Raw genomic sequence first — 23,636 nt, 5'->3', positions numbered from 1 at the left:
ACAGAATACTAAGCAGCCACCCACAACAGTTCCAGCCACTTAGAGAGCTGAGCTCCAATCCAGCTCTGTCTCATGACTGCTACATTACCTCTGTGAAGCCACTCGTGTCTTTGAGCTTCAGTTTATCTGTATAATGGGGGTGGTGAATACCACTTTATAGGATTGTCATATGGATTAAGATAATGCACATCACATACTTAATACGGTACAAATTAATGGTTTGTACTCACATTACCATTTTCAAGGATGAAGACAGATTTTGAAATGAGGTTCTACTATGTATCAGTGGCTTTACTATGCAAAAATGCAAGGCCATGTCCCCCAGGGTCTCCTTTCTCTAATGAAAGCCCTCAGGAATGGTGGCTCAGGTGCCCAACGATATAGCCAGAGAAGGAGCCCATCCGAAAGTGACCACAAGAGCAGGAGCTTCCCGCATGCCCATTTCCTATTGCTAACGGAGCTGCTCAAAGAGAACCAACATCAAGTAAACAGCTACATATACAGCAGATCAGATACTGTGGTCAGCTGGGTATGGTGGCTCATGCCTGTAATTCCAGCACTTTGGGAGGTCAAGACAGGCGGATCACTTGAGCCCAGGAGTTTGAGACCAGGCTGGGCAACATAGAGAGACATTTACAAAAATTTTAAAATTAGCTGGGTGTTGTGGTGCACACCTGTGGTTCCACCTACTTGGAAGTCTGAGGTGGGAGGACTGCTTGAGCCTGGGAGGTTGAGGCTACAGTGAGCTATGACTGCACCACTGCACTCCAGCCTGGGCAACAGAGTAAGACCTTAGCAAAAAAGAAAAAAAACAATATTGTGGTTGCCGCCAACATCCTTATAACTTGCTAGAGGAGGAAGAGAACTCTTCATATTGTATTTGCCTTGCAAGGAAGTATAAAAATGTTCTCCTCTCCGAGCACCTATCTCTCAGTCCTTTTAAAAGAGTTTTAATGTACAACTTCCTGTTGAAAAATAATCTCTAACTAGTTAATAGATTGAGACAGAGCATAAATAAGCTTGAGATTTCTAATATACTCTTTACCCAAGGGCCACCAAGCAATTAAATCCCATCTGGGAAAATTAAATTGGCCCTGAGTCAGAGAGTCTTGAGCAGAAATGAATACAAGCTCCCATACTAGAGAGCCAGGAAAGAATCTGGCTGGTCTTTGGACCTCACACGTGACCTGTGATCCCACCTAGCACTGACCTGTGAAGAGGAGTGACCCTTTCAGCAGGTCTTTCCCCACCACTTCTTTTTTCAGGAATGCAAATTCCTCCATCAAGAGTTCAACATGCTCCTCGTGCAAGACTTTTCCTGTAATGACAAAAACGGAATAAAAAGGGCAGTTGTCAGTTGTGTCTAGGTGTGCATCCCGGAGTGTACTCTGTCATCCCCTAACACAGGACGTGAAGCACTGATAACTGCCCTGGGCACACGGCCAGGATTGCCTCCCTACCACTGTCACCCACCCCAGCTGAAGAGGCTGCCACTTCTAAGCTTACAACAGAAATGAATGAAATGAAGGCCAGGCACAGTAGCTCACGCCTGTAAACCCAGTACTTTGGGAGGCCAAGGCTGGCGGATCACCTGAGGTCAGGAGTTCCAGACCAGCCTGGCCAACATGGTGAAACCCTGTCTCTATTAAAAATACAAAAATTACCCAGGTATGGTGGTGGGCACCGGTAAGCCCAGCTACTTGGGAGGCTGAGGAAGGAGAATCGCTAGAACTCGGGAGGTGGAAGTCGCAGTTAGCCAAGATGGCATCACTGCACTCCAGCCTGGGCAACACAGTGAGACTCCATTTCAAAAAGAAAAAGAAAAAAACAGAAATTAATGAAATGAAAACCTGAGAAATGAAATGAAAATCTAAGAGAACAAGATGGTATCTACCCATGTCCAAAGGCAAGATGAGATCAGTGATGTATCTGTGGGCCAGGAGAGAGTTAGCTACTGTTCTAACAGGAGGAGGCAGTACAGCAGAAAAATCTAACACAGTAAGAACGTGGCCAGGCATGATAGCTCATGCCTGTAATCCTAGCACTTTGGGAGGCCAAGGCAAGTGGATCGCCTCAGCTCAGGAGTTTGAGACCAGCCTGGGCAACATGGCAAAACCTGGCCTCTAAAAAAAAATACAAAAATTTAGCTGGGTATGGTGGCATGCACCTGTAGTCCCAGCTACTTGGGAGGCTGAACTGGGAAGATCACTTGAACCTGGGAGGTGGACGTTGCAGTGAGCCAAGATCGTGCCACTGCACTCCAGTCTGTCTCAAAAAAGAAAAAAATTAATAAAATAAAATAAATTTTGGATTATAAAAGAAAGCTGTTAACAATTTTTTTTGCTGTATAAATTTTTTTCATTTCTAGGCCAGAAACTTCTTAAAGCACCAGAACTATTTTGTGATTAAGTACAAAGTGTGGTTATGATCTACAGTTTCACTGAAACAGAAATCTGGGCCAGTGGGCGATGCTCCTGGGACAGTTGCCTTTGTCTAACCCAGCTTCACAGCAAATGCTGCCAAATGCTCTGGGCTTGTCCTGCACCTCACGAGCGAGGAGGATGTCTGTCGCGGGAGTCTCCAGAAATGTCAGGTGTGTGGGAGGATGGGGTCCTTCCCACCCACTCCCTAAGATGTGAATGTGGCAAAGAGAACTTGTGATAAGTAGAAGCTTTCTGGCACAAAATGGCTTTGCAACAATTAAATGGCACAAAATGCTTTGCAATAAGTAGAAGCTTTTCTCCTCGCAGGTAGTTTCGCCCACCGCCTCCCACCCCCACTGCCATGAAACTCTGGGGAACATGTTGTATTTTCCCCAGCACTATGTAACAGTCTCTGTGTTTCCATATCCATGGTTATTAAAGAAACTATGAATTTTTCAACTGTGTCTTTGGTTGTTTTTCTGTCATTCACTCAATGCCTGATTGTGATAAACACACATGGTAACCACAGTACACACACACATCTGTATCTATATATTTCCAGGTCTGTTCACCGACAGGGCTTGCAGAGATAGCCCAAAGCCATAAGCACACCCAGTGTCCAATCTTGCCATCAAAATGTTACTAGCCATTGGAGAACTGACTAATTCCAAGGCTGAGACAGAGAAAGTACAAGATGAGCCTTAACCACTTTGTGCCAGAAAGCAAGAATTCAAAGAATAATGGAAACATAACAAAATGATAAGGGAGCTGGCAGGAAGAGGCTCCCCACTGAGCAAATTTGGAACAATGTGGACATCAATATGAATAATAAAAAGTAACAACAGCACTGAATAGAAAAACAAAGCCATGAGTTCCTACTGACATAAAATAATAAATGAATATCAGAAAGTGTGATGAGAATGGATATTTAACTAGTTATAAACTACCTTCTTACAAAATAAGCACTGATTACAAAGGGAAAAAAAGTAACTTTCAGTGGAAAAGCCCGTCAGACACCACCTAATGAAGTTATATCATTAGTAATTAGATGAACTGATAAAGGATGTTACCTGACAGAACGCAATGTGAAAAACAGCATCGTTTCCTTTTTTTTTGGTGTGTGTGAGATGGAGTCTCGCTCTGTCACCCAGGCTGGAGTACAGTGAATGTGATCTCGGCTCCCTGCAACCTCTGCCTCCCGGGTTCAAGAAATTCTCCTGCCTCAGCCTCCCGAGTAGCTGGGATTACAGGTGCCCACATCATGCCTGGCTAATTTTGTTGGTAGTTTTAGTAGAGACAGGGTTTCACAATGTTGGCCAGGCTGGTTTCGAACTCCTGACCTCAAGTAATTGCCGGCCTTGGCCTCCCAAAGTGCTAGGATTACAGGCGTGAGCCACTGTGCCTGGCTGCTTCCATAATATTTCTGTGAAAGATGCATACCCCATCTAATCATGAAGAAACATCAGATATATTCAAACTTAGGGACATTTTACACAATAACTAACTGTAATATTTATAATTGTCAAGAAAAGACGGAGGAACCGTCCAGAATGATGGATACTAAAACCGACATGTCAACAAAAGATAATACATGGTTTTGAACTCAGTCATTTTGCCATAAAGAATGTTATTGGGACAACTGGTGAAATTTGAATGAGGTTTGAGGATTAGATTGTTGTAATGTACCAGTGCCAATTTCCGGATTTTGATGGTTGTATGTGGTTACATGCATACCTCAGAGATTCTGCATGTTTCATTCCAGACCACCACAATAAAGTGAATATTGCAATAAAGGGAGTCACATGAATATTTTAGTTTCTCGGTGCATATACAAGTTATGTTTACACTATATAGTAGTTTGTTAAGTATGTGATAACACTATGTTTAGGAAAACAATGTATATGCCTTAATTTAAAAATACATTATTGAGCTGGGCATGGTGGCCTATGCCTGTAATTCCTGCACTTTGGGAAACTCAGGCGGGTGGATCACTTGAGGCCAGGAGTTCGAGACCAGCCTGGCCAACATAGTGAAACCCCATCTCTGCTAAAAATAGAAAAATTAGCTGTGCGTGGTGGTGTGCACCTATAATCCCAGTTACTCAGGTGGCTGAGGCACAAGAATCATTTGAACCCAGGAGGTGGAGGTTGCAGTGAACCAAGATTGCGCCACTGCATTCAAGCCTAGGCAATAGGGCAAGACTGTCTTAAAAAACCAAAAAAATAAAAACAAACAAACAAAAAATGCTACCATCTGATCCTCCATCTTTTTGCTGGAGGAAGGTCTTGCTTCCATGTTGATGGCTGCTGACTGATGTGGTTGTGGATTTGATTTGCATTTCTATAAGGATTAGTGGTATTGAGCATCTTTCCATATGATTGTTTACCATCTGTATAATTTCTTCAGAAAAATGTCTATCCAAGTCCTTTGCCCATTTTAAAATCAGTTTATTTGGTTTGGTTGTTGTTGTTGAGTTGTAGAGTTCTTTAGACATTCTGGATATTGGTTTCTTATTAAAGATAAGATTTGCAGATATCTTCACCCATTACGTAGACTGCTTTTTCACCCGGATGATTGCTTCCTTTGAGGCACAGAAGGTTTTAAGTTTGATTAGTCCATTTATCTGTTTTTGCTTTTTTTGCCTGTATTTTTGATGTCGTATGTAAGACATTATTGCCAAATCCAATGTCATGATGCTTTCCCATGTTTTCTTCTAACAATATTATAGTTTTAGGTCTTAAATTTAGTTCTTTAATTCATTTGAGTGATTTTTAAATATGGTGTAAGGTAAGTGTCCAACTTCATTCTTTTGCATGTGGATATCCTGTTTTCCTGGGACCACTTTTTGAAGACACTGAAACACTTGGTAGAATTCTCCAGTGAAGCCATCTGGTTTTAGGCTTTTCTTTATTGGGAGGTGTTTAATTACTGATTCAATCTCCTTACTAGTTGTAAATCTGTTCAATTTTTGTTTCTTCATGATTCAGTCTTAGTAGGTTATATGCTACTAGGTATTTATCCCTTTCTAGGTTATCCGATTGTTGGAGTATAACAGTTGTATAACTGTTCTTTGTAGTCTCATAATCCTTTTTATTTCAGCAGCATTGGCTGTAAAGTCTCCTCTTTCCCTTCTGACTTTGAGTCTTTACTCTTTTTTTCTTTTTTTTTTTTGGAGACAGAGTCCCGCTCTGTTGCCCAGGCTGGAGTGCGGTGGCACACAGTCTCGGCTCACTGCAAGCTCCGCCTCCTGGGTTCACACCATTCTCCTGCCTCAGCCTCCCAAGTAGCTGGGACTATAGGCGCCCACCACCACGCCCAGCTAATTTTTTGTATTTTTTTTTTTTAGCAGAGACAGGGTTGCACCATGTTAGCCAGGATGGTCTCGATCTCCTGACCTTGTGATCCGCCTGCCTTGGCCTCCCAAAGTGCTGGGATTACAGGCATGAGCCACCGCACCTGGCCTTTTTTTTTTTTTTTTTTTTGTGAGACAGAGTCTTGCTCTGTTGCCCAGGCTGGATGGAGTGCAGTGGCACAATCTCAGCTCACCACAGCCTCCACTCACCACAACCTCCACCTCCCAGGTTCAAGTGATTCTCCTGCCTCAGCCTCCTGAGTAGCTGGGACTATAGGCATGTGCCACCATACCTGGCTAATTTTTGTATTTTTAGTAGAGACGGGGTTTCACTATTTTGGCCAGGCTGGTCTTGACTCTTGACCTTGTGATCTGCCCTCCTTGGCCTCCCAAAGTGCTGGGATTACAGGCGTGAGCCACTGTGCCCAGCTGACTGTTTTTTTCTTAATCTGCTAAAATTCTGTCAATTTTATGGATTTTCTTCAAAAAAACTAACACTTGGTTTTGTTGTTTTTTTTCTATTGCTTTTCTACTCTTTATTTTATTTATGTTCTAATATTTACTTGCTTTTTTCTGCTAATTTTCGATTGAGTTTGCTCTTCTTTTCCCAGTCCCTTGAAATGTAAAGTTAGGATGTTGATTTGAGATCTTTCTTCTTGTTTAATGTAAGCATTTACAACTATCCACTTCTCTCTTAGCACTGCTTTAATTACATCTCATCAGTTTTGTATTGTTTTGTTTGAACAGAGTCTCACTCTGTTGCCCAGGCTGGAGTGCAGTGGTGCGATCTCCCTCACTGCAACCTCTGCCTCCTGGGTTCCAGCAATTCTCCTGCTTCAGCCTCCCTAGTAGCTGGGACTACACGTGCGTGCCACCACACCCGGCTAATTTTTGTATTTTTAGTAGAGATGGGATTTCAGCATGTTGGCCAGGTTGGTCTTGAACTACTGACCTCAGGTGATTCACCCGCCTCGGCCTCCCAAAGTACTGAGATTACAGGCACAATCTATATTATTTATTTATTTATTTATTTATTTAATTTTTGAGATGAAGTCTCACTCTGTCGCCCAGGCTAAAGTGCAATGGCGCAATCCTGGCTCACTGCAACCTTCACCTTCTGCATTCAAGCGATTCTCGTGCCTTAGCCTCTGGAGTAGCTGGGATTACAGGCACACGCCACCAGGCCCAGCTAATTTTTGTATTATTATTAGACAGAGTTTCACCATGTTGCCCAGGTTTGTCTTGAAATCCTGACCTCAGGTGATCCACCAGCCTCAGCCTCCCAAAGTGCTGGGATGACAGGCATGAGCCACCACACCCGACTGCACAATCTGTTTTAAACTGCTAACAACTTAACTTCAAATACAAAATTCTTCACATACAAAATTCTACTCCTTTATATCTCTGACCCCCCATTTGTTATTAATGTTACCAATTACATCTTTTTATACTATATATCCATTAACATAGATTTGTATTTTTGTTTTTGTCCTTTAAATTCTATACCAGCATTTAAAGTGATATTTATTTATTTATTTAGAGATAGAATTTCACAGTGTTACCCAGGCTGGAATGCAGTCATACCATCTCAGCTCACTGCAACCTCTGCCTCCGAGGTTCAAGCAATTCTCCTGCCTTAGCCTCCTGAGTAGCTGGGACTACGGACATGTGCCACCACACCCAGCTAATTTTTTTATTTTTAGTAGAGATGGGGTTTCACCATGTTGGCCAGGATGGTCTCGAACTCCTGACCTCAAATGATCTGCTTGCCTTGGCCTCCCCAATTCCTGGGATTACAGGCTTGAGCCACTGTGCCTGGCCTAAAGTGATTTATATGTCAACATCAGAATACTATGGAAGTCTGTATTTGTCTGTATATTTACCTTTACCAGAGAGCAATATTTTTGTGTTGCTGTCTAGTGTTTTCTTTAACTTGAAAGACCTCCTTTAGCATTTCCTGTAGGGCAGGTCTAGTAGTGATCAACTCACTTGGTTTTTGTTTGTCTGGGCAAGTCTTTTAAATAATTTTTATTTTTATTTTTGAGACAGGGTCTCACTCTGTTGCCCAGACTAGAGTGCTGTGGCCCGATCATGGTTCACTGCAGCCTCAACCTCTCAAGGTTCAGGTGAACTTCTAAGTAGCTGGGACTACAAGGGTGCACCACCACACCCAGCTGATTTTCATTTTTTCAGTAGAGATGGGGTTTCGCCATGTTGCCCAGGCTGGTCTCAAACTCCTGGGCTCAAATAATCTACCCATCAGAACCTCCCAAAGTGCTGGGATTACAGGTGTGAGCCACTGTGCCCAGCTGAGTCTTTTTTTTCCTTCTTGTAATTAAAAATTTTGTACGCCGGGCGCGGTGGCTCATGCCAGCACTTTGGGAGGCTGAGGTGGGTGGATCATGAGGTCAGGAGCTCGAGACCATTCTGGCCAACATTGTGAAACCCCACCTCTACTAAAAATACAAAAATCAGCTGGGCATGGTGGTGGGTGCCTGTAATCCCAGCTACTCAGGAGGCTGAGGAAGGAGAATTCTTTGAACCCAGGAGGTGGAAGCTGAGATGAACCCAGGTTGCAGTGAGCTGAGATGGTGCCATTGAACTCCAGCCTGGATGACATAGCGAGACTCTGTCCCCCACCAAAAAAAAAAAAAAAAAAGTTGTAAAAGATTTTTGTAGAAACAGGGTCTTATTATGTTGCCCAGGGTTGTCCTGAGTTCCTTGGCCTCCCAAAGTGCTGGGATGACAGGCATGAGCCGCTGCGCCTGGTCTGGGAAAGTCTTAATTTCTCCCTTCTGGAGGGTGGTATGGCTTAGGGGAACAAATATGAACTTAAGAGCCTAGTAGGATTTGATTCAAATCTCTACCTCCCGTTTAGTAGTCATGTTATTAGCTTCGTGATCTGGTACAAATTACCTTCTTTGAACCATGCTTTTCTATACAGAATCTAGAGAAAATATATACCTCCAAGGGTTTCTAGAAGAATTAAGCAAAATAACACATGAAATGCTTAGCAGAGTTTCCAAGTTCCTAGCATATACTAAATATTTAATAAATGGTTGTTCCTGTTTAGAAACAACAAAAACTACCAACTATGCAAGTAAGACAATCAGTTTCTCTGATTTGAGCATTTTTAGGATATCCCAGCATTTAGCAATATAAGTATCACATGAATAAAGCCAAAATAATATCATGACATAAGCATAGGTGAAAACTAATTCATATTTTTTCCTTAGAGTGAGTAAAATAAGCTGATAAGCTTTAACCAAAAGTTTCCCACCCATCCTTCTGCCCTCCACTATGTGTGCTTACAGTGTTGGGGTGAGGAGGCAGTTGGGAGCCCACAGTGCCAGTGTAGCCAGGAGGAGACATCTGAAATGGGGTTAAGTTTTAAAGGCATAAAGATGATATCACAGAAATCCTGGAGGCAGAAACTCTTGGTAAGAGCGTCTGTATTCCAGACAGACAGAGTGTACATTACCTTTCTGCTCAGCCAGCTCCCACAGTTCCTGAGCGGCCGCCAACGACAGCGTCATGGGGTATTCCACAAGGACGTGCTTGCCAGCATTAAGGAACTGCCTTTGGTACACGAGACAAATAGAGAGAAAGAACACTTCGAATAAGCTTCACTAAAATGCTCTGCATAATAGAGAACAGAATGTTATAAAGGCATGAGAGTTTCTGTGGGTGAATGTGTCATGACTGGAGGTAGGAGTCAGTGCCACGGGATATGAAGGAAGAACTATATCCCACATTGTTTTCTCCTATCCTGTGACAGAACGACTTTCTAGTTACGTGTTAATTTGAACATTCAACCATTCATTTATTCAACTAAGTACTATTTACCAATTACTGTGGAGGAGAAATAAAGACACATTAACAAATAAATTTCCTATTACCACATGGTAGCTATAAAGGCTACAAAACCCACAGCAGCTAGCTTTGCCTGAGGCAGTCTGAAAAGATTTCACTAAGGACCTGTGAATTGGGTCTCAAAGTATGAGCAGACATTTTCCAGGTGCAACATGATGAGTATATTTCACTGTGAGCACCGTATTTTGGGGCTTGGGCATTTGTGGGGCTTTGTTCAAATGACAAATTTCAGTGTGGCAGGGGAGTGGGCTACAGACCGTGGAAGATAATGTCAGAAAAGTAGCTGGGAGCCTGACCATGAAGGGCCTAGAATTCTGTGCTCAGCAGTTCAGATTTCATTCCGTGGATACCAGGGTATAAATATTTATAAGCATGGGACTTATGACAGAATCACTTTTCTTAACGAAATACACTCTAGTGCCAGAAAAGGTTAAGGAAAGTCAAGGAAAGGTATTTTTGTCCACTCTAGAGCTAGACTGATAAAGAGGAAGCATCCTACCCGTGGGAACAGCATGGTGGCAGCAGCTGTAAGAACCTAGAAGGAAGCTAGACTGAGGAAGGCAGCTGGCACTTCCCTGTTAGCTGCCAGGTCCTGAGGGTTAAAGGAACTCTCACTGTTATTTTATGACATTGAAAGTTCAAAGGAGAAAACGTTGGAAGCTGATCCAAACTGAGAAAGGAGTATAATTCGCCAAGGATGCTGGCTCTACATCCTAAACTGTCTGGTGAGAAGAAGGAGGCCACTACTGTTAAAAACTACTCTCGATGGATTTTTACAGAAAAATAAAACACTTTAATTCTGAATGTTTCTTTTTTTTTTTTTTTTTTTTTTTTTTTGAGACGGAGTCTCGCTGTGCTCCCAGGCTGGAGTACAGTGGCGTGATCTCGGCTCACTGCAAGCTCCGCCTCCCGGGTTCACGCCATTCTCCCGCCTCAGCCTCCCAAGTAGCTGAGACTACAGGCGCCCGCCACCACGCCCGGCTAGTTTTTTGTATTTTTAGTAGAGACGGGGTTTCACCATGTTAGCCAGGATGGTCTCGATCTCCTGACCTCGTGATCCACCCGCCTCGGCCTCCCAAAGTGCTGGGATTACAGGCTTGAGCCACCACGCCCGGCCTAATTCTGAATGTTTCTAATGTTTCAAATTACACATACTAAATACTAATTTTACTATTTTTTCATTTCCTTATATATTTAGACCCAACAATAAGAACTTCTTAATGTTTTGACATTTCTGTGATTGGTCACAGAGCAACTGTAATTTTCTCATTGACTCTTCTGACACTTTTGCAGGGTGTTTTAGCTTGCTTGTTCATTTTTCCAGTACTGCGCTGCTGTGTAAGGCAAGCACTGCCTGTGTGGAAAACCCACCTGATGTAGTCCTCATGGCTGGAGCTCTCACTGCAGATATAGGCAACCTCCACCTCTTGGCTGGAAAGAGCATCCTCCAAAGAAATCTGCTGGACTCCATCAATGCTCCCAAGCTCCCTTCTATTTCAGAGTAACAGAGAAATGGAACTCAATGGTAGACAGAAGAAAGGAGCACCATCCTTCTCCCCTCCTCCCAACAAGGTCCTGGTGACCCGCTGCCAGAAATGAAGAAATGAGTTTCTTCTCTCCCACTTCCAGGTTGTTTTCCACTGTGGAGTGAGAAAAACAGCCTCAGGGTTCAAGTCAGGGGATCTGGCAACCGAGTGCCAACAGTACCATTCACAGCTTGTATGACCTCAGAGAGTCTTGAATTACTTCATCTCTAAAATAAAAGAAACAGCTGGACGCAGTGGCTCAAGCCTGTAATCCCAGCACTTTGGGAGGCTGAGGCGGGTGGATCACTTGAGGTCAGGAGTTCAAGACCAGCCTGGCCAACATGGTGAAACCCTGTCTCTACAAAAAATACAAAAGTTAGCCAAGCGTGGCGGCGAATGCCTGTAATCCCAGCTACTTGGGAGACTGAGGCAGGAGAATCACTTGAATCCGGGAGATGGAGGTTGCAGTGAGCTGAGATTGCGCCACAGCACTCCAGCCTGGGTGACAGAGCAAGACTCCTCAAAAATAATATAAGATAAAAATAAAAGGAACAATCTACTTTTATCTCATGAGAAGTGATCTCTATGGTCACTTCCAGTTCCAAGCACGTGGCCAAACATTGTGACTACCAAACCTAATCCAAATCCAATACACTAACATATTTAGGGTGCAAACTGGCATGTGACTTCAAGCTCCTTTATAGCTAAGCTAACGAAGCCCAGTAGTATGTATGCATACGTGTGTGTGTGTGTGTCTGTGTATGTGTGTGTCTTCCTCCCTCTGGCAGACTGAGCTCATTCGAAGGTGAGGAATTCGTTCTCCACAATTTCTCCTACGGTGCCTAGCACATAATAGGCAGTGATAGCCTTGAGTGCAGAGGCAGGAGGGCAACCCAAGGCCTTCTGACTCTTCTAGAGCATGGGGGAGCTGCAGTGTTCTAAGAGCCAAAGCCCCAGCAGTCCATACACCGCCCAGTGCAGTGGCTGGGGCAGGAGAGTAGCCCTCTAAGGGTGGCAGTCATGGGAGAATGTGGGACAGCCAGCAAGCAGGAGGCCCTCAGCCAGCTCAGAGCTCCAGCTGAGCTGCAGCAGGCAGAAAGCATTTGGGGAAATTTAGTTCCCAAAAAGTATTATGCTAGGTTTCTTCTAATGGGGCCACCCAAACTAAATTGCTCAATTTCAGCAATACTTATTGTTTGCCTATTATGTACTAGGCGCTGTAGGAGAAATCATGGAGAACAAATGAAAATCCTTGCCTTTCAATGAGCTCAGTCTGCTAGAGGAAGACACACACACACACACACACACACACACGTACATACCACCACCACAAGACTACCAGGAGAAGTGTGGTGCTTGGAAGTAGGAGGTGGAGACTCAGGGAGGGAAAGGAATACACCAGAAAAGGCTTCCTGGGGAGGTGGTAGAACTTGGCAGGTAGGTCGGGGGGAAGGGTATGTGAAGAGGGAAACTGTGAGTACTGGCAGGGCTGTCATGCAGCGGTGTGACCTGGCCATCCTCCCACACAACCTGGGTAGTGTACCTGTTCCCACTGAGCTGATCTGGAAGCCAACTGGCAGAGGACTGGGGCTTAAGGGAAAAGGAGAGGTCCCACTTCAGCCTTGAACCCAGGTGCCGTGCATGGTTCCAGCTCCAGACAGGGGTGTGATGGGGTTACTGTGCTGCCTGATCTTAACTTTGCTCTCCCATTTGTGTGCAGCTCCCTTGGAATCTCATGGGGAGGAGAAGGCTGGCCAAGCGCAAATTCTAGCACTCCTAGGTCTCCCTGGTGCCCCAAAGCCCATTTTAAATCCTTAAAAGTGGGGCCACGTTTTGAGACAGGCAGGAAGAGGATGGCCCCATGAACGAAAACATGAAAAAACTTCTGCATGGACCATCACAATCGTTACTTATGCTTTGTGTAAATATTTATCTGATGTCTCTAAAGCACTAGAAAAAGAGTTGCCTAACTTGTTCACTGCCATGTCTCCAGGCCCAGCCCAGTGCCTGCACCTAGTCCACAATTAAAATGGATAAATGATGTTACACAGGATTAGTCTGATGCCGGTATCTAGGTCACGATTAATATTGACAAATGATGTTATACAGGATTAGTCTGGTGAGTGGTGTGTGTGTGTGTGTGTGTGTATGTGTGTATAGGGGTAAGCGGAAGAGCTGAGCATGGGGCAGGGAAGAAGAAACAAAGTGGTAAGTTTGATTCTGACTGGAGATAAATGAATCCTTAAAGAAAAGCGGAAGGCTGGGTGTGGTGGCTCATGCCTGTAATCTCAGCACTTTGGGAGGCTGAGGCAGGAGGAACACTTGACCCCAGGAGTTTGAGACCAGTCTAGGCAACATAGGGAGAAACTGTCTCTACAAAAAAAAAAAAAAAATTAGTCAGGCATGGTGGTGTGTGTCTGTAGTCCCAGCTACTCAGGAGGCTGAGGCAGGAGGATCACTTGAGCCCAGAAGGTCAAGACTGCAGTGAGCTGTGATTGCACCATTGCACTGCAGCTTGGGTGACAGAGTGAGACCCTGTCTCAAAAGAAAAAAAAAGAAAAAAAAAAAAAGTGAGGCTCAAAATTACCAATGGGAAAAGAACACATGATGTTTAAAAGATGGGCTTTGGAAACAGACTTCTGTTCAACTTCAGTTCTTAGACTTTCTAGCTGTGTGACCTCAGGCAGATTACTTAACCTTTCCATGGTTCAGCCTCCTTATCTGTAAACTGGGGGGTTGATAACACTACCTAGAAGGAAATATCACATGTAGAGCCCAGAACCACCTAGGACGGCTGTCATGATGACTATGTCAGGATTCCCTGGTGCACACGGAAAGCCTTTCAGGCCAAAGCCCCATACATATGTTGGCTGTGCCCCTTCTCTAACTGTCAGCCTTGAGCTCACCCTCCTGCCTCTGTCTTCCAGTCTCCCCAGGCCAACCTACTGTGCATCCCAGCTGCAGGCCCAGCAAGCTTCAGTTCCTAGACCCATCCCAACCTGAGATCTCGTGGGGCTGACCCTAAACACTAAACACTATTCTCGGTCAGGAGATGGCTCTCCCTGCCCTGGGTCTGAAAAATCTCCATGTCCTGCGGCTAATCTGCCTCACTGGGCTTTCCACAAATTGTGAAGCACAAAGACAGTGTGAGCCACCTGGACACAAAGCCAATCAGGTTCAGGAATGCTGAGGAAGGGTGTGGATTCCGCAAGTCCCTCATCCGCACGGAGCCGGCTCTGCCAACACCAACCACCACCACGCCAAACTTCCTCTCGGGCTGAAACACAAAGGACCAAGGTGGAGTTTGAAAACACTGCAGCCATTGAGCAGAGAACAACAAAATAAAGGAGCCAGCAGGGTCCCGACCAGCAAGTTGGAAGCCAGCCCAGAACACACAGGAAGCCACGGCATCAGGATGGGATGAGACAGTCCCCAAAATGGTGGCTTGGAGAGAAGTCAGTCCCGCCAAAACCTGTTCCTGAAGGTGCTCCACCATGTCTTTAGGTTGAAAACCTTCCGAGCACCCACAGAAAGTGTTCCCCCAATTTGGCTCTCCACTTCTACTGCCCCATCTCCAATAATGAAGGAGCTTTCCTCATTAAGCCAGACCCAGCCCACGGCCTGGTACTTCTGCCCTCCCTGGGTCCCTCTTCCAGTAGACACGTGAATCTGATACTGCTGGGAGTCATTCAGAGGGCACAGCTTCTTCATCAGATGCTGGCAGAGGAGGCAAATGGGCAAACCATGATTGGTCACCTTACTCAGCTTGGGAACCACAGGCTTTTACTCTTCACTACAGCCTTCTGAGTTCCACATTTAAGATACTGCGGTATCTTAAATATTATTTAAATGCACTGCTGGAGGCTGTATGTGAGCAGTATTACGGTGAAAAATCAAACCGACTTTTAAGTTATACAGCAACTCAGTATAATAAAAACTGATAAAAATTTTCTCCATGCACTGGGCGTGGTGGCTCACACCTGTAATCCAGCACTTTGGGAGGCCGAGGCAGGTGGATCACTTGAGGTCAGGAGTTCGAGACCAGCCTGGCCAACATGGAGAAACCTCATCTCTACTAAAAATACAAAAATTAGCAGGATGTAGTGGCAGGTGCCTGTAATCCCAGCTACTTGGGATGCTGAGGCAGGAGAATTGCTTGAACCTGGGAGGCAGAGATTGCAGTGACCCAAGATTGTGCCACTGCACTCCAGCCTGGGTGACAGAGCAAGACTCTATCTCAAAAAAAAAAAAAAATTATCTGCATGCATTCCTTAAACTCACTTCTTGGATGCCTTGGAGCATAGAAACATGAATCTCATCTCAGATTTGCCCCTTTTCTTCACCTTTGTACCCAGTTGTCACCATTTCCCACTGACTCTGCCCCTCTTCCTGTGTCCACTGCTCTTGTCTTCTTCCAGGATTTCTTCCAAATGTTTGGGGATTTGCCAAATGTTTTCCTATTATTGATTTCTCATTTAATCCCACTGCGGTTAGAGAACATTCTTTAAATGATTTGAATCCTTTTAGATTTATTGAGAGATTTTATGATCCTTGATGTGGTCTGTCTTGGTTAATGTTCTGGGCACATTTGAAAAGAATTTGTATGCTACTATTGTTGGGTGGAGTGTTGTATAAGTCTGTTAGATCAAGTTGGTTGATTGTGTTGTTTAGTTATTCCGTATCCTTCCTCATTTTCTGTCTCCTTGCTCTAGCAATTATTGAGGGTATTGAAATCTCTGAATATAATTATATATAACTGTGTATTTCTCCTTTCAGTTCTATCAGTTTTGACCCACATATTTCAAAACTCCGTTATTAGATACATACATGTTTAGGATAGTTATGTCTTTTTTATTAATTGACCCCTTTATCTTTCTAAAATGACCGTTTTTATTCCTAGTAATATTTTTTGCCCTATAATTTATTTTGTCTGATATTAACAAACCATTCCCAATTTCTGTTGATCAGTGTTAGCATAATACATTTTTTCCCCAACCTTTCACATTTAATCTATATGTGTTTTCATATCTATAGTTTCTTGTAGGCAGCACATAGTTAGGTCTTACTTTTTTTTTTTTACTCAATCTAACAATCTCTGCCTTTTAGTTGAAACGTTTAGACAATTTACATTGTGATTATTGATATGGTTGGGTTTCCATCCAAATTCTATAGAAATCTTGCTATTTGTTCAATCTGTTCTTTTCCCCCTCTTTTCCTGCCTTATTTTGGATTAATTAGAATATTTATTATGATTCCATTTTATCCCATTCGTTGGCTATTAGCTGTAACTTTTTCAGAAGTTAAGGGTATTATATTATATATTTTACTTACCACAGTCTAGTTTAAAGTAATATTATGTGCTATTCCACATATACTATAAAGAACCTGACAACAGCACACTTCCATTTCTTTTCTCCTAGACCTCGTACTGTTGCTATATAATTCAATATTGAAGCGAGAGATTCTCCAGAGCTTGCCCAGAAGCCAAGATGTCTGGAAAGGATCTCAGCCTCTCTCAGCCTGCAGCTTGGGAAGAGTGATTCAAAGAGCCTGATTGCCCATTGCTGCTAATCCGCACACCAGCCTTGGCTCACACATCTGACTGGAACTGTCTCCTATGAGTAACTGCCTCTCTTTATTCAGCCTTGCAAGTTTCCTGGGAGTGCTTCTAACAAGTGGACTTCACACATAAAAGGGGACTCTGGGAGACCTAGTTCCTGGCTTCTCTTCTGGAAGTCAGGGAAGAGCACAGGAAGGAGTGGCCACAGTGCCCAACTGACAATTGACAATTTCACCAAGTAAGTCCTTTTTGGGTTACAAGTCTAGTTTTTTTCTTATTTTTTTTCCCCGTAATTTCTAATTACCAAAAAGCAGTAAGACAGCCTCTGGAGAAATCTGTATAGTCAAAACACATATTCATGATAAAATATTAACATCTGTTTCCCTTTCAATCAAGAAAAGACGACTAGCAATCCCCTTATTAGGTTAAATATTTATGGCATTCTTAAGGTTACCAAATTACTACATTCCAGATAATAACCAGGATATGCTTCTACCAGCTTAAAAAAAAAAGCCACAAGGTTAAGAAACAGCTCTATTATCTATAAATAAGCCAAACTGCTTTTTAAGATTTCATTAGTTAATGATACACACAAACTTGCATACAAAACCTGGCTTGCACAGTGTGTCACGCTAAATTATAAACTGCTTTAGGATTTGGTTTCAGTATTATTGCCTTGCAAAACTGACACACAGGGACAAGATATGGGTGAAAGGCCAGGTGCAGGGGCTCATGTCTGTAAACCCAGCACTCCAGGAGGCTGAGGTGGGTGGATCACTTGAGGTCAGGAGTTCCAGACTTGCCTGACTAACATAGTGAAACCCTGCCTCTACTAAAAATACAAAATAATAGCCAGGTATGGTGGTGGCGGGCACCTGTAACCCCAGCTACTTGGTAGCCTGAGGCAGGAGAATCACTTAAACTGGGGAGGCAGGGGTTGCGGTGAGCCAACATTGCGCCACTGCACTCCAGCCTGGGTGACAGAGCAACACTTCATCTCAAAAAAAAAAAAAAAAAAAAAAGATATGAGGGAAAACACTGGTATCTTAATAGTCAGGCTCCTCTTAGGGAAAGAGCTTTATTTTTGAGAAAAATCACTTGTTAGGACTTTTAACGTGAGCCTCTTCATTTTACGTGAGGGATCCTGAAGGTGCGTTCTGAAGGGAAACTGCAAATCAGAGATGGCTAGACCACTCTGTAGTAGCAACTAAAACTTTGGGGCTAGGAACCAGTAGGAGGCAGAGGAAAGGGGAAAGCGCATGCAGGTTAGCAAAAGGCTGAAATCTGCAGAGAAGGGAGCCAGTGAGAAATGCCCAGAAGAGGAGGGAGCAATGGACTTCTAGAAACCAGGACATCTACAATTCCATTTTCAGTTGTCTGCTGTGCTCTGCTATCCTGAACCTTTGGGAAGATGCCACTACAAACAGCCCCATAGAGGTGGTATTTAAGGAATGAAGAACAGGAGCAGTTTTGAGACAGCAGAAAATGACACATAAGCACAGCAAAGTGACTAAAAAACTCACTCAGGTCCAAATTACAGTCACAGAATGAACTTGCGCCCCACCCTTGGACTCAAGAGACGCTGGTGTTTGGCACTCCAGACACAAAAATGGAGTTCATAGAACGTTGGGAATGTGCTCTGCCAACTTAGAAAAAAAAATTTTTTTTGAGATAAAGAGGGTAGAAGAAAAATGTAGAAACTGTAGAAAAACATCAAGGTGTGAGGCATGAGGGCAGGTGCTGAAAAGGTGGAAGGAGAGTACAGGCAGTCAGACAGAACAAGCTAGTCATTTTCATCCACTATTTGCAAGAATTAAAAAGAAGTTTGACAACTCATTGGTTGGCCTGGGAAAACAGGCATGTTCATATGTTGCAGGAGGGAGAGAAAAACCTAATTTATGGAGAGCAACTTGGAAATACTCACTACAAATTAAAATGCAAATGCCCTTTGCTCTGGTAAATCCAACTGTAAGAACGTGTCCTACAGAGCTACACAAGTCAAGTGACTTAGGCTTACTGCAGCCTTGCTCATAACAAGCAAAAGATGGAAACAGTCTATATGTCATTATAACAGACTGGCTATGAAAGTTATGATAGACTTGTGAAATAGAGTATTACACGGCTATAAAAAAAAATAACAAGGAAGCCCTTTATGTATTGAAAGGGACTGGTCTCCAAGATAGATTATCAGGTGAAAGAAGCAAAGGACAGGCTAGTGTGCACTGTATGCTACAGTCTGTGTAGTAACAGGAGGGGTAGCAGCCAAAGAGAAAACATACTGTCTATGTTTAGGATCTCTTTGAAAGGACAGCCCAGAAACCTGTAATGCTGAAACTGGCGACACGCTTGCTGGGAACATGAAAAACAGAGTGGCTGGGAAACAGGGATAGGAGGGAAGAGGGCTTCTCATAGAAAATCTTTTTCTCTTTTTTTCTTCTTTAAAGTTTAGAATCACACAAATATATTCATTATCTAAAATATAAACAACCCCTGAAAACAGACATAAATATCAGAGGGTTGCTCCAAGAAGGTGAGAACTCTGCAGTGTACAGCGCCTTGGCTCACTCCTACCTCCCTTCCTGGGGCTCCCTCTACAGTGCTCAGCATCCTCTGCTGCCCCTGTCCCTGCCCTGCCCCATCCAATGACCCCAAGTGCTCCTGGCCCTGCTGCAATTGGTTTTCACTCCCATGCTTCCCTGCTTCACCATGGGTCATCCAAGACCTTCTCGTCACCACATTCAAGGGCTCTTCCTCAGCCACATGCTCCTGGACTTTAGACATGGACAACCCTTACCTGGACCTTCTTCAAACTCACTCCTTCCTTTCTTCTCTCACCTCATGCCACCAAGGTTTTCTTTTCACATTTCACTTTCTTTCTTCATTTTGCCCAAGAGGTGTATATTTCCCAAAGCTCAATCCTCATCCCTCTATTCTTCTCTCTCCCCCATATCCCCAGAGTATGGGGGTCCCTCATTCTCAGGGTTTCCATGACCACCTCTATGTCAAAGACCACAAGCATCCTAAGCTGTGGGCCATCCTCTCTTCCAAGCCACATTCCCAAGACATTTCAACCTGGTTGTCTCACTGCGCTCTGGATCTTCATGCTCTGTGCTAAACTCCAATTATCCACCCTTCCTGACGGGCTGTCCTCTGAACTTGTGGGCAAAAGCCAGTAGCTCTAGGAATCCTGGCAGCACCCAGTTTTTTTTTTTTTTTTTTGAGACGGAGTCTTGCTCTGTCACCCAGGCTGGAGTGCAGTGGTGCAATCTTGGCTCACTGCAAACTCCACTTCCCGGGTTCATGCCATTCTCCTGCCTCAGCCTCCTGAGTAGCTGGGACTACAGGTGCCCGCACCACGCCCGGCTGATTTTTTTTGTATTTTTTAGTAGAGACGGGGTTTCACCATGTTAGCCAGGATGGTCTCAATCTCCTGACCTCATGATCTGCCTGCCTTGGCCTCCCAAAGTGCTGGGATTACAGGCATGAGCCACCACGCTCGGCCAACACCCAGTTTTAAATACTTGGAGTGATTCCTGCATTTAACAAACATCCTGAGATCAAAGGCTGACTGTGGCCAATGGTCCTTCTGTGCTTTCTCCCTCCAGCCAGTCTCCAGGCCACAACAAGTTTTGCTTGAAAATTTCTGTCATATGATTTCCTTCCTCTACATTTTCACTGACCCTCCCAAGCTGTGGATTGCATTAGATTACTTAACAGTCTCTGAATCATCCTATCATTTAGGCAACAGACATTTAGTGAAGATAAGCTATGCATGACGCATCAAGCCAGATGCCGTGGGGATGCTAAGATGAGCGAGGAACCCCGACAGCTACAGTCAAAGCGGGAGGGGAAGGTAACAAAAAAAAAGACACATAAATTTAGCGCAATGGAAATTCATAAGAGGGAGGTATGACTTCCCGAGAGAGGACTCTGAGAAAACTGTTTGTGCAGTACAAAGGACATTTGAACTGGATGGACGGGATTAGCTGGATACAGACAAGAACAAAGGCATTAATGGGTCAAAAGCATTGGGGCTTAGATCTCCATTATGCCCCTTAACCCCCTGTGACTTAGAGCAATTGACTTCTGGGCTGCTGTGTAGCAGATTAACTATATATGTTGAACATGCAGAAAAATGAAGAATGAGATATAAACGATATAAAATGCAATTACATACATTAAAAGTATATCAGGCTGGGCATTGTGGCTCATGCCTGTAATCCCAGCACTTTGGGAGGTCGAGACAGGTAGGTCACTTGAAGTCAGGAGTTCAAGACCAGCCCGGCCAACATGGCAAAACTCTGTCTCTACTAAAAAAAACAAAAATTAGGTGGCGTGGTGGCCCACTCCTGTAATCCCAGCTACTCAGGAGGCTGAGGCTGAAGAATTGCTTGAAACGGGAGGTGGAGGTTGCAGTGAGCTGGGATCACACCACCGCACTCTAGCCTGGGCGACAAGGGTAAGACTGTTTCAGGAAAAAAAAAAAGTATATCACACAGGAGGTGATATATGTTGCCAGGGGTCAGTAGCAAGGGGAGGTTGTGGCTATAAAGGGGCAACACAAGGGAATGTTTTGGGGTGAGGTTCTGCATCCTGATATCCTGGGGTGATGGTTATGCATGTGTTTTAATGGGTAAACCTGTACACCAAAAAAAAACAAGAGGCAATTTTACTGCATATAAATGTTTTTGTTTGTTTGTTTGTTTGTTGAGGCAGTCTTGCTCTGTAGCCCAGGCTGGAGTGCAATGGCACGATCTTGGCTCATTGCAACCTCTGCCTCCTGGGTTGAAGTGATTCTCCTGCCTCAGCCTCCCAAGTAACTGGGATTACAGGCATGTGCCACTATGCCTGACTAATTTTTGTATTTTTAGTAGAGATGGGGTTTTGCCATGTTGGCCAGGCTGGTCTCAAACTCCTGACCTCAGGTGATCCGCCTGCCTCAGCCTTCCAAGGTGCTGGGATTATAGGCATGAGCCACAGCACCCAGCTTACTGTATATAAATTTAGAAGGTATTTGCACAAAAACAAAATTTTTCATGAACATACATAAATAAAAAAGGAAAAACACTTAATTCATTAGAATAGTTGTCTTTGGCAGAGTGAGAATGGGGATGGAGAAAAAAGGAATAAAAAATAAGTAAGTCTGAGAGCAGAGCCTTGCACAGCACAACAGAGGCAATGTGTCAGGAACTGGGCCTGTAGACCATCCCTGTGCCTGAGGTCTCTTCCCCCTGCCTTCTAAAAGGGAGAGGGAATGACCTAGAGGAGGGTGAGGAAAGCAAAGGAGAAGAAAAGAATTAGTGAGGAAGTGATGAGGAGGCAGGAAGTAGGGTAAGGAAGGGACAGACTGGAAAGTTATGGTGGTCCCAATTAGTGGTAAGTTCCATGAGCATGAGTACCACACTTACATTTTTACCATTACAGACATCAAGCCAGGTCTAGAGACTGGCACAGTGTGGTGTCACATAAATTTTGGTGACTACATCAAGGCAATAACAGGATTTACAGCCTTGGTCACTGGCTGCTGGCGTGTGGGAACAGTGAGGGGACTGGAGCGCCAGGCCGATGGATGGCCCTTCGAGGAGGAGCAGATTTGGGGCAAGTGAAAGCAGCAAGTCCAGCCTGAGTTATAATAGGCTTGGGGTCCCTGTGGCAGCTCTGACTGAGATGAGTGACAGGCCGCTGGACGTACATGTCTGGAGCTGAGGAGGTACCTGTGTGAACAGATCCATCTGGGACTTTCCCAAACACACAACTGATAAGAAAAGCTGTGGGAGCAGATGAGCTCCCAGGGCAGCAGGCAGGGTGCTGGGAAACAGACTCCCAAGGAGTAGGGAGAAGAGGAGCCTAAGAGAGACTCTGAGAAGTGGTCTGAGAAACAGGAAGAAACCCTGGGTATCAAGGGGACATTTCAAGAAAAGTGTGGTCAATAGTGTCAAATGCTTAAGGAAAAAGTTTCTGCAAAATTTGGTAATGTGGGGCTCACTGGTACTTTCCCATGAGAAGTAGAGCAGTGAGAACACAGTCAGACTGCAGTGGGACTGGACAGAAAAGAGAAGGGAGAAGGCGGTCTGACACCAAGGGACAGATGTGTAAGGAACAGCCAGGCACAGTGGCTCATGCCTGTAATCCCAGCACTTTGGGAGGCCGAGGCGGGAGGATCACTTGAGGTCAGGAGTTCAAGACCAGCCTGGCTAACATAGTGAAACCCCATCTCTACTAAAAATACAAAAATTACCCAGGTGTGGTGGTGCTCCTGTAATCCCAGCTACTTGGTAGGCTGAAGTGGGAGAATGGCATGAACCTGGGAGGCAGAGGTTGCAGTGAGCAGAGATCACGCCACTGTACTCCAGGCTGGGTGACAGAGTGAGGCTCTATCACAAGAAAAATAAAAAATAATAAATAAATAAATATATATATATATGTGTGTGTGTGTGTGTGTGTGTAAGGAACAGCAAAGGAGGACCCAAGTCTAGGAATGTTCTTACAAGGTTAAGAGGAAAAGCCATCAAAGAGGACAGAAGAGATCACTGATGACTGATGGAACTGCTCCTGGACCAGGGTGTATAAGCTTAATATTAATGCAAAGCTTCCATTGTTTCTTTAGAACTTAAAAGACCCTAAGAATTAGAGCAAGCCACAGGGTGAGCCACAGGGGCCTTCAGATAAGGAGGTCAGAGGCACAAGAAAGTGGTTACCAGAAGTCAGCCCCAAGTGGAGCAGGGCTGGTCGAGATAACGTAAATAGGGAGACTTACTTTTGGTTGTTTTCCATTCTGTAGTCTGAGTTTTGTGGTATGAACATGTATCTACATTATTACAAGATACATTTTTATAAAATTTGCAGAGATCATCATTGACCCTGACAAGACTCATTTCAGTATATAATATGGGAAAAGAAAC

At 44.2% G+C, this 23,636-nt stretch overlaps 2 protein-coding genes across 3 annotated transcripts in view; one reads left to right on the top strand and one right to left on the bottom strand.

Annotated features, from left to right (window-relative positions):
- Positions 1 to 23,636, bottom strand: part of BLVRA (biliverdin reductase A) — a 44,619-nt gene that overhangs the window by 5,634 nt on the left and 15,349 nt on the right. For both annotated transcript variants that reach the window (XM_003896066.5, XM_009203049.4), the window contains 4 exons: positions 14,330 to 14,451; positions 11,020 to 11,139; positions 9,257 to 9,354; positions 1,211 to 1,318 (listed from right to left, as the gene is read on the bottom strand). In XM_003896066.5, coding sequence (XP_003896115.2) covers positions 1,211 to 1,318; positions 9,257 to 9,354; positions 11,020 to 11,139; positions 14,330 to 14,451 — 448 coding nt within the window. The remainder of the gene's footprint in view (positions 1 to 1,210; positions 1,319 to 9,256; positions 9,355 to 11,019; positions 11,140 to 14,329; positions 14,452 to 23,636) is intronic.
- LOC101018167 (cytochrome c oxidase assembly factor 1 homolog) overlaps positions 16,950 to 23,636 on the top strand; it is a 148,120-nt gene continuing 141,433 nt past the window's right edge. Inside the window, exon 1 of the mRNA XM_021935840.2 lies at positions 16,950 to 16,972. The gene's annotated coding sequence lies outside the window, so the exon portion shown is untranslated. The remainder of the gene's footprint in view (positions 16,973 to 23,636) is intronic.

This window comes from Papio anubis, chromosome 4 (assembly GCF_008728515.1).
Source record: "Papio anubis isolate 15944 chromosome 4, Panubis1.0, whole genome shotgun sequence".
Taxonomy (NCBI): domain Eukaryota; kingdom Metazoa; phylum Chordata; class Mammalia; order Primates; family Cercopithecidae; genus Papio; species Papio anubis.
This window is presented reverse-complemented; position numbering and strand designations above follow the sequence as displayed.